This window comes from Pseudopodoces humilis, chromosome 4 (genome assembly GCF_049639895.1).
Source record: "Pseudopodoces humilis isolate 2021_Gansu_Grassland_sample_001 chromosome 4, ASM4963989v1, whole genome shotgun sequence".
In the NCBI taxonomy this organism is placed as follows: domain Eukaryota; kingdom Metazoa; phylum Chordata; class Aves; order Passeriformes; family Paridae; genus Pseudopodoces; species Pseudopodoces humilis.
The window spans coordinates 564,764-573,920 of NC_142203.1; the positions used below are offsets into that span (position 1 = coordinate 564,764).

General features: G+C 50.1%; 1 protein-coding gene across 1 annotated transcript; it reads right to left on the reverse strand.

Annotated features, from left to right (window-relative positions):
- Positions 1 to 1,407: 1,407 nt before the first annotated feature.
- Positions 1,408 to 6,469, reverse strand: ANKRD34B (ankyrin repeat domain 34B). The gene is made up of 5 exons (XM_005529481.2): positions 6,404 to 6,469; positions 4,900 to 5,034; positions 4,011 to 4,027; positions 3,817 to 3,854; positions 1,408 to 3,544 (listed from the first exon to the last, which is right to left on the reverse strand). Exon 5 carries the CDS (start codon positions 3,499 to 3,501, stop codon positions 2,011 to 2,013), a length of 1,491 nt encoding a protein of 496 aa, XP_005529538.1. The 5' UTR covers positions 3,502 to 3,544; positions 3,817 to 3,854; positions 4,011 to 4,027; positions 4,900 to 5,034; positions 6,404 to 6,469; the 3' UTR covers positions 1,408 to 2,010.
- Between the last annotated feature and the right edge of the window lie 2,688 nt (positions 6,470 to 9,157).

Sequence of the window (9,157 nt, forward strand, 5' to 3'; positions counted from 1 at the left end):
TGGAATCACAAAACACAAAAAGATTTTTTTAGATAGAGATACTTAAAAATACGCAGTAGCTTGGAGGCTGCAGAGGACGTCTCTCCACTTGTGGGAAATTCTGTCCTCTCTTTCAAATTAGGCCAAGTGTAGGTTTCCATCTCCCAGGTGAGCTTCATAAGAAGACTCACAGAATCACAGAATGGTTTGGGTTGGAAACCATCTGAAATAAAAGCTTATCTCGTTCCAAGCCCTCTGCCATGGGCAGGGACACCTTCCACTAGACCAGGTGGCTCCAAGCCCTGTCCAACCTGGTCTGGAACACTCGCAGGGGTGGGGCAGTCACAGCTTCTCTGGGAAAACTGTGCCAGTGCCTCACCTTCCCTTAAGCTGTTGTGTTGTCTGTTTTAGGTCTGTCTGAGCAGGAGGACAGAGCTCTTAACTGCTCCCAAATGTGAGTGTGCGCGTCTCTGTGTGTGTCTGTCTCTGTGTGCGTGTGTGTGTGTGTCTGTGTGTGTGTGTGTCTGTGTGTGTGTGTCTGTATGTGTGTCTGTGTGTCTGTCTCTGTGTCTGTGTGTCTGTGTCTGTGTCTGTCTCTGTGTGTGTGTGTGTGTCTATGTGTCTGTCTGTGTGTCTCTGTGTGTCTCTGTGTGTCTGTGTGTGTGTGTCTCTGTCTCTGTGTGTGTGTGTGTGTGTGTGTGTGTGTGTGTGTGTGTGTGTGCACTGTGTGTGTGTGTGTGTCTGTGTGTGTGTCTGTGTGTGTGTGTGTGTGTGTGTGTCTGTGTCTGTGTGTGTGTGTGTGTCTGTGTGTGTGTGTGTGTGTGTGTGTCCGTGTGTGTCTGTGTGTGTGTGTGTGTGTGTCTGTGTGTGTGTCTGTGTGTGTGTGTGTGTCTGTGTGTGTCTGTGTGTGTGTGTGTGTGTGTGTGTCTGTGTGTGTCTGTGTGTGTGTGTGTCTGTGTGTGTGTGCACTGTGTGTGTGTGTGTGTCTGTGTGTGTCTGTGTGTGTGTGTGTCTGTGTGTGTGTGCACTGTGTGTGTGTGTGTGTCTGTGTGTGTCTGTGTGTGTGTGTGTGTGTCTGTGTGTGTGTCTGTGTGTGTGCAGTGCCCCTGCTCATGAAGACAATCTGGGTGTGTCCCAGCGTCCGCACCCTGGTGGAAAGGGCTGCGACTGGGGGCAAATTGCTGCAGCCTGACCTGGGGGTGTCCTTCTGAGGACCCCAGGACTGCAGAAAGTAACAGAGCCCGCTTCAGGTCCAGGCTATGCCTCCCTGTTTTTCTGAAGGGAGCCGATTGCGGAGGCTGTAGCTGGAGCAGCCCGAGCTGTGCCGCGCCCGGCGGCAGCGTGAGCGCGGCTGGCTTGCGGCGCTCGCCACTCGCCCTGCTGGGGCTGCTGCTGGAGAGCTCCCAGAGCCAGCCGGGCGGCTGAAGCTCGCTGCCAGCCCTGAGCAGCACAGCTCCGCAACACGAGTTACCAGCTCGGAGCTGTCTGCTCGCTGGCAGTGAGGCTGCTGAGGGCAGCAGGCGCTGCCGGTGTGCGCCTGCTGCCACCCACCCCACTGCACGCTGATGTCTCCGGGGTTTCTGCATATGTACAACCTGGACAGAGGCAGTCTGATGTCCAGCATCGCAGTCAAATGCCTCAGGTTCCCGAATTCCACCTGCACCACCTCTCTGGGTGCTGCAAGGGTGTGCGTGTTTGGGGAAATCTAGGGGGGGTAGTATTTACAGCCTACAATGAGAACTACAATGCTTAAGGACCGTCGTGGGTTCAGTCTGTCACAGGCAAGTCGGAAACTTTACAAAACCAGCAAAATAAACACTCCTTACTTTGCAGAAGACAGCCCCACTAGGTAAGTATTCTCACTTAGTTTCTGAGCTATTCCAGTCATCCTGAGGCAGACACTACTTTACATCACAAACCTGCTCTATTTTGTGATACATACCATTACAGTCAAGGACTGCAGTGAATATTTACATATCATAAAGATCCCCTTTGCTCTCCTGTTAAAGATTCAGTAACTGCTGAATCTGCTCAGACAGTAATCTGCTCATATGGCTTCCTCCGCAGCAGATTGGTATCTTTGGTCCCTTTGGGGAACGCAGATCCTGGTGGTACTAAGTGAGTTTGTCCATAAGAAATCATTCCAGAAACTGTGTTTATGACAGTGAGCTCTGGGACGGGGGGGCGGGGGTTCACATTCAGGGGTGGCAGAAAACCTGAAGCTGGCCTTGTCTGATCCAGCACTAAGGCTCCTGCACCCTCTTCCTCTAGAGGAGCCTGATTTCTGCCTCTCGGAGAAACAGGAGACATCCTCTCCAGACCTCTTCTCGGGCTTGGTAACAAAGTCTGGTAGGTAGAAAGAATCTCTTGATTTCCTTTTGGTGACTTACTGCCTTTTGTATCAACAGGAATTAAACTGTTAGTTAACTGAGAACTGGAGATGTTGTAATTCGATTCTCCGCTTCCTTTCTTGATAATACTGCCAAGGTTTGAAAGTAAGCTGATTTGTCCCAAACTGGCATCCATGCCCATGGGAATCTCACTGGGGTTATGCTTCTCTTCAACAAAAGGAGTCTGATAGTTTATTGCATCACGTAATGCTTTCCTTGACATGGTTTGATCAGAGGTTTTCAGTACCTGAGCGGTGTCCTTCCTGTCTCTACTTCCATGACTGGTGGTGACACCCCTGCAAAAGTCAAGGCCAGTCACCTTACAGGAGAGATCTTCTCTGGGACTGATACCCTGAAGTTCTTGAGAAGTGATTTTCCTCTGCTGAAACACTGCTGGACAGCACTTTAGCCAGGGATCACACTGCAGTACCTGTGTCAGCTTGAACCGTGCTGGTGTTGAGCTGGATTTGGTCATCAGTGGCACTCTTTCAGATGAGTTGTCCCCCTGTTGTCCACCATACAGCTCCTTGTAGCTGAATGGGTCTTCTGGACCCTCGTTTGCTTCTATGTCCGATGGGGAGGTGCAGTCAGCTGGGGAAGTGCATTCTTCGAGGTCTGGAGGAGGCACGTTCAGGTACTGCTTTGTTTTCTTCCTCCCTGACGCCGACTTGTCTGTGGTGATGATGATCACTTCCTTCCCTCGCGCCTTGCAGGCCTTGAGCAGCAGCTCCAGGGTGTCCCTGTCCGCAGCGTTGATGGCGTACACCAGAGCAGAGCAGTTGGAGTGGTCTGGCAGGCTGGGGTCAGCCCCGCTCAGCAGCAGCAGGGACACCACTTCAGGGCCTGCTTTCTCCAGGCAGGCGTGCATCAAGGCCGTCTTGCCGGACTTGTCCTGGATGTTGGGGTCAGCCTTGTTGTCCAGCAGGTACTTCACCATCTTGGCCTTGCTGGCACTCTGCAGGTCGCTGTGTTTGGTCATGCAGGCGATCATGAGCGGGGTCTCGCCCCGGCTGTTGCTCTCGTTGACGTAGGCCCCGCCGTCGATCAGCAGCCGGGTCAGGCGCAGGCGCCGCTGGTACACGGCTTTGATCAGGGAGTAGCCCTCGGGTGGCACGTCCACTGCCTCCATCATCCTGCTCTGCCCACCTGCACCTTCCTAGCGCTCAAAGCCACACCTGGCTGCCCCAGAAACCACACAGGTCCCCCAGAGAAAGGGAAAAAACAAAACAAAACAAAACAAACAAAAAACTGTAAAAAAACCGGTAAAAAACTGCTGTAAACGCCCTCATATTTTGTGAAAAACTATGAAGGGAAGAATAATAGTTTTCCCACCCTTTAGACTCACAACAAACGTATTACACACTTAAAAACACCCAAAACTTCAATATAATTATAACACTTCTATAAAATTAAAGCATGACTGTCACCTCCTTGCTTTTTGACTGACCTTTACACAGTCCTCTGCCTGAGCAGACAGTATCAGCTCTAGAACAAAAGAAACATTTGACAGCATCAGAGAGAATCAGGAGGTTTCACACAAAAAATTAAGAGCTTAATGTGGCATAAATAACAAAAGTTCTTATATGACTGCATACCTGCAGACATGCAACTAAAACTTCTGTCTTGTATGTGCTTGCTTACCTGTGTGTAGGGAAAACCTTTAGAGAAAAAAAAATCAATCTTTATTAATCGGCAGAGTAACATCATTTCATTACAAGATTAGATATGGATTAAGGGATTACATTCATTTATTTCCAGTATATAATATATAATATATAATTTATAGAGAAATAAAAATCTTTAACTGGTTTAACTGTATAGGAAATGAATTAATAATTTTTATTAACCACTGAAAACTCTAGTAATATTCTGGTGATTAACTGAAAAGCAGTAATTTCGTTCTGTTTTACTGTGAATACCAAATCTCAATATACAACCAAAAAAAAAAAAAAAAAAGAGAAGTCAGGTTTCCTTTCTGGAAATCTGGGGAGGAAATCTGACTTTGACTGGTGGCTTGTTTTTTTTCACCCCTCTATTTTGATAAAACATTTTTAAAAGGTAGTTGCATTAAAATTACCTTAAGGATTCACTCCATTATACTGAAAATACAGGACTCAGTACTGTCTATCTGTCTATCTCAGCTTTCATTGAAGTGCAAATCATTATTATGATTTTTATGCATACTTTTGACAAGTAATGTATTCAAGATTATTGTAAAGTCTTTTGTAAAAGTATGTGATCAATTTGTGCATTTACGTTTCCAGAAGGAAACTGCAGAGAAATATCTGGTAGATAACACATATGTTGGAATTTTGATTGTGTTTTCCCCTGGTTTTAACTTACTTGGAAGCTGTTGGTGATTTTACATTTCTTTCCTATTTATCTAAAGCTCTTCTGGTACTTAACTGCTCACTTTACTTAAGGGATGGCACATAGCTCTTATTACATCAGCCTTTTCATCTGTAGAAATACCTTTTATGGCTAAAAGAACATTTAATATGAAATAGGCATGCAAAGAAAATAATGCTACCTGCAGTTGTGCAGCAGGTCAGGCTAAAGGTGAGGCTACTTTTCTGACATCTCATCTAACCCCTCCTGTTGCTTAAATTTGCTGTTTCCTCCGACTTCAGCAGGACTGTTGATCCGAGGGGGGTGGTAGGCTGACCTAAGACAATAGTTGAAGTTTGAAAGTTAGGAGTAAATGGTGTAGGCAGGTATGCCTGCAGAAAGCCTGAGATGTTTCTGTGCAGAGAAAAGTGAAGAAAAGATACATGAAATGGGGAAGAGAAGCCCACAAATACTTCAGAAACAGATATTGTACAATGAAAAGAAAGTGTTAGAGATTCACAACTGAACAACATAATGTAGAACATACTCCCGAGTGCTGGATGATAGCCACAACTTCATCTGTTAATCATACCTGGACTGGGTAAAACCTACTCCAAAAAACCCACAACTGCCCTTTCTGAAGTGAAATAGCACAGGTCAAGCAGATTCCCTAAAATAGTAATTTGTTGGAAAAATCATCACAGGTCAGTGCTGAACAGCTTGAGATTATACAACATTCTAAATGTAATTAACTGCTATGTCAGAAGTACTCCATGAGTTCCTAAGTTATCAGGATTGGCACAGTTGCCTCTCTGCTTTTACCTGTAAACTTTGGTAAAGGTAAACTTTGAAAGCAGTTCCCAGCTTTAAAGCAGTTTGTGAAACGAGGAACTTATAGAACTCAGTGTATGACACTGAATCATGGACTGGTCTGTCAAATCACCCACGAATTCCTCTAATTCTTGTACAAGTAATATTCCTCTACTGTGCTTTCTGCCTAGAAAGTGCTTACTTTTGTTTTCAAAAAATAATATTATCCTGGAAAACTCTGAGACAAAATAGCAGCAGGCATCTCACAGTATGAAAACCTGGTTTTGAGTCTAATAGTCTAATCACAGCACTGAGGGGGAAAGAGCCCATCGATGTTATAACAAATAAGCACAGGCAACAGTGTCATGAATACATGATACGAATGAAGGAGTTCTTGCAAAGTATTCCTCACCTATTTAATGTGAGAGCCAGATTTCCTGCCCTCCGTGCCTCAGCACCCTCACAGTTAAACAAGCTCTCACAGTTGTGTTTAGAGAGTCTAGAATCATTCCAGTAAAACTGTCATTGATTGTCATCTCGGAAAAAAAGAGACGTGCTTGCACACTATAAGAGCATGAGCATTTAGTTATTTTTATGATTCTTCATATACACATTAAACCTGGCAAATTCAGCCAGGGCAGTAAAAACTTGTTTTGCTAGTTTAAATTTGCCACATACGAGTTACTTCTGATTTTAAAAAAAATTACCGTTCCAACTCTGCTAAAACTACTCCACCACCACCCCAAAGTTTCCACCAGAACTTGCAACCTGACAGCTCTGAAGGGCTCCCTGCGAGGAGCTGGGAAAAAGCAGGGACCGCAAACTTCTCCGCGCACGCAGTAACAAACACCACGAACACTAAGTAAAGGCTGTGAGAATTAGTTTGGATACTTTACCCGAGGCGGCAGCGCCGTTCTCTGCGCGCTCTGCACCCGGCGGACGGGACGGAGCCGCGGCTCCCGGCGCTCCCGGCGGCGCCGAGCGACACCGGGACACGGCAACGCCGGGACACCGAGCACCGCCCCCGGCACCGCCCTCGGCCTCGGCTCAGCCGCTGCCCCTTCAGCCCCCACCCCCGAGCCCACCCCCGCTCCCGCCGCCCCGCCGAGCGGCCCACGGCTGCTCCGCCGGCCGCGCAGCCCCGGAGCCCCACAGACAGCCCCGGAGCCCCACAGACAGCCCCACAGCCCCCTCACATCCCAGTGTCCCCTCACAGCCTCTGCACCCCACAGGTGCTCACAGCTGCTCCCTCTCACACCCCACATCCACACCCAAGCAGCCTTCACACCCCTCAAACCCCTCAAACCCCTCAGACCCCTCAGACCCCTCACCCCTCACACCCCTCAGACCCCTCACATCCCTCAGACCCCTCACATCCCTCAGACCCCTCAGACCCCTCAGACCCCTCAGACCCCTCACCCCTCACACCCCTCAGACCCCTCACATCCCTCAGACCCCTCACATCCCTCAGACCCCTCAGACCCCTCAGACCCCTCAGACCCCTCAGACCCCTCAGACCCCTCACCCCTCACACCCCTCAGACCCCTCAGACCCCTCACATCCCTCAGACCCCTCACATCCCTCAGACCCCTCAGACCCCTCAGACCCCTCAGACCCCTCACATCCCTCAGACCCCTCACATCCCTCAGACCCTCCAGACCCCTCAGACCCCTCACATCCCTCAGACCCTTCAGACCCCTCAGACCCCTCAGACCCCTCACACCCCTCAGACCCCTCACATCCCTCAGACCCCTCAGACCCCTCAGACCCCTCACACGCCTCAGACCCCTCACATCCCTCAGACCCCTCACATCCCTCAGACCCCTCAGACCCCTCAGACCCCTCACATCCCTCAGACCCCTCACATCCCTCAGACCCTTCAGACCCCTCAGACCCCTCAGACCCCTCACATCCCTCAGACCCCTCAGACCCCTCACACCCCTCAGACCCCTCACATCCCTCAGACCCCTCACATCCCTCAGACCCCTCACCCCTCACATCCCTCAGACCCCTCAGACCCCTCACATCCCTCACAGCCCTCAGGTCCCACACCATCCCCCGCCCCCCCCTGTCACCCCACGTATCCTCACACCTGCACCCCCTCCTTCTCTCACCCGGTCCCACAGCCTCACAGTCCCCACACCCCCCGTCGCCCCCCGACCCGTCCCCTCTCACAGCCCGCCGAGCAGCACCTCCGGTGGGTTCCTGCGGCATGGAGCAGCCACCCTGGACAGAGACAGCACCGAGGTGTCTCTGACTGCACTTTGTGATCTCCTGTAGGTGCAGTGAGCGGAGAAACAACCCACCGAAGACCCTCTTCATCACCACACTGCTTCCAGGCACCCAGGGCAAGGGTTTAATGGGGTTGAGAGGAAGCTGAGCCCAAGGAGATGCTTCCCTCAGGTGTGACCAAGTTTAACTCTGCAATAATTCCTGGTTATTTTCACAGGCTAAAACCCTGTGAAATTTCAAAGCACAAAGACACTTGGTTTCCATGCAAGCTTAGGACACCTTCACACAAACATAGTTTGCTTGAGGCTGGAAAGGATCCCTGGAGCTCATGCAGTCCAAGCCTCCTGATCACCCAGGAGCAGCTAGAAGTCACCTGCCACCATTTCTTTAATGTCTCTAAGGATAGAGACTCCATAACATTTCTGGGCAGCCTGTGCCCATGCTTGGTCATCCTCACAGAGAAAGAGTTTCCTGGGATTCAGAGGGAGAGCCTTAATTGTGTTTGTGCCCGTTGGCTCTTTCCCCGTCCCTGAGTGCTGCTGGGAAGGGTCCAGCTCTGTCCTGCTTGTTCTGCTCTCAGCTACTTCTGGGCATTCTCTGTTCCAGGCTAACCAGGAGCAGCTGTCTGAGCCTCCTCACTTCTCACAAAGGTCCTGTGGGCATCTTCTGGTTGACAGTGCCAGAGGCTCTGCTGAAATCCAGGTGGGCATTGTCCACAGCCTTGCCTTGGGCCACTCAGGTCATCGCAGGAGGGCTGTGGGTTGCTCAAGCACCTCTTCCCCTCGGAGCAGCCAGCCTGGCACTTCTCATCACTGAGGCGGGCACTTCTTCTGTTGCTGGGTGCCCGTGGTGGTGCTTTTGGAGCGTTCTCACATCTGTGAGCGACAGGACTCCCCGATGGTCCCCAGACTCCAAGGGTATTTCCTCAGAGCGCAGCTCGCAGGGTGTCCTCGCAGACGCTGCTTGGCACAGGGGCTGTGTGAGACCCTGCAGGAGGGTCAGGCTGCCCCACTGACCCCATGTCAGCACACAGTGACACTCACCAGGTGAGTGCAGCACACCAGCACGGCAGCTGAGGGCAAACTGACAGCCAAACAAGCCACCACAGTCCTGCAATGAGCAGCAAGTCACAGCACAGCATCCAGCTGCACAGGACTGATTTCGGCATCACAGGAGAGAGAAGGTTCCAGCAGCAATGTGAAGGGGATTTGTGCCTTGCTATTTTTTAAAAGAGCACGTCAGGATCAATGAAAAGCCTTCATGACTAAGAGCTGGATAAATGGTATGAATAAGCCACTAAGACAAACAACATTCCAAGGGCAGGTTCCTCAGTTACTCTTTAACCTTCTCTTTCAAAAACTAAGTTGGGAGAATGTCCACAGATGTTTTGGGGTTTTTTTGCCTGCAGTAGGATTCTA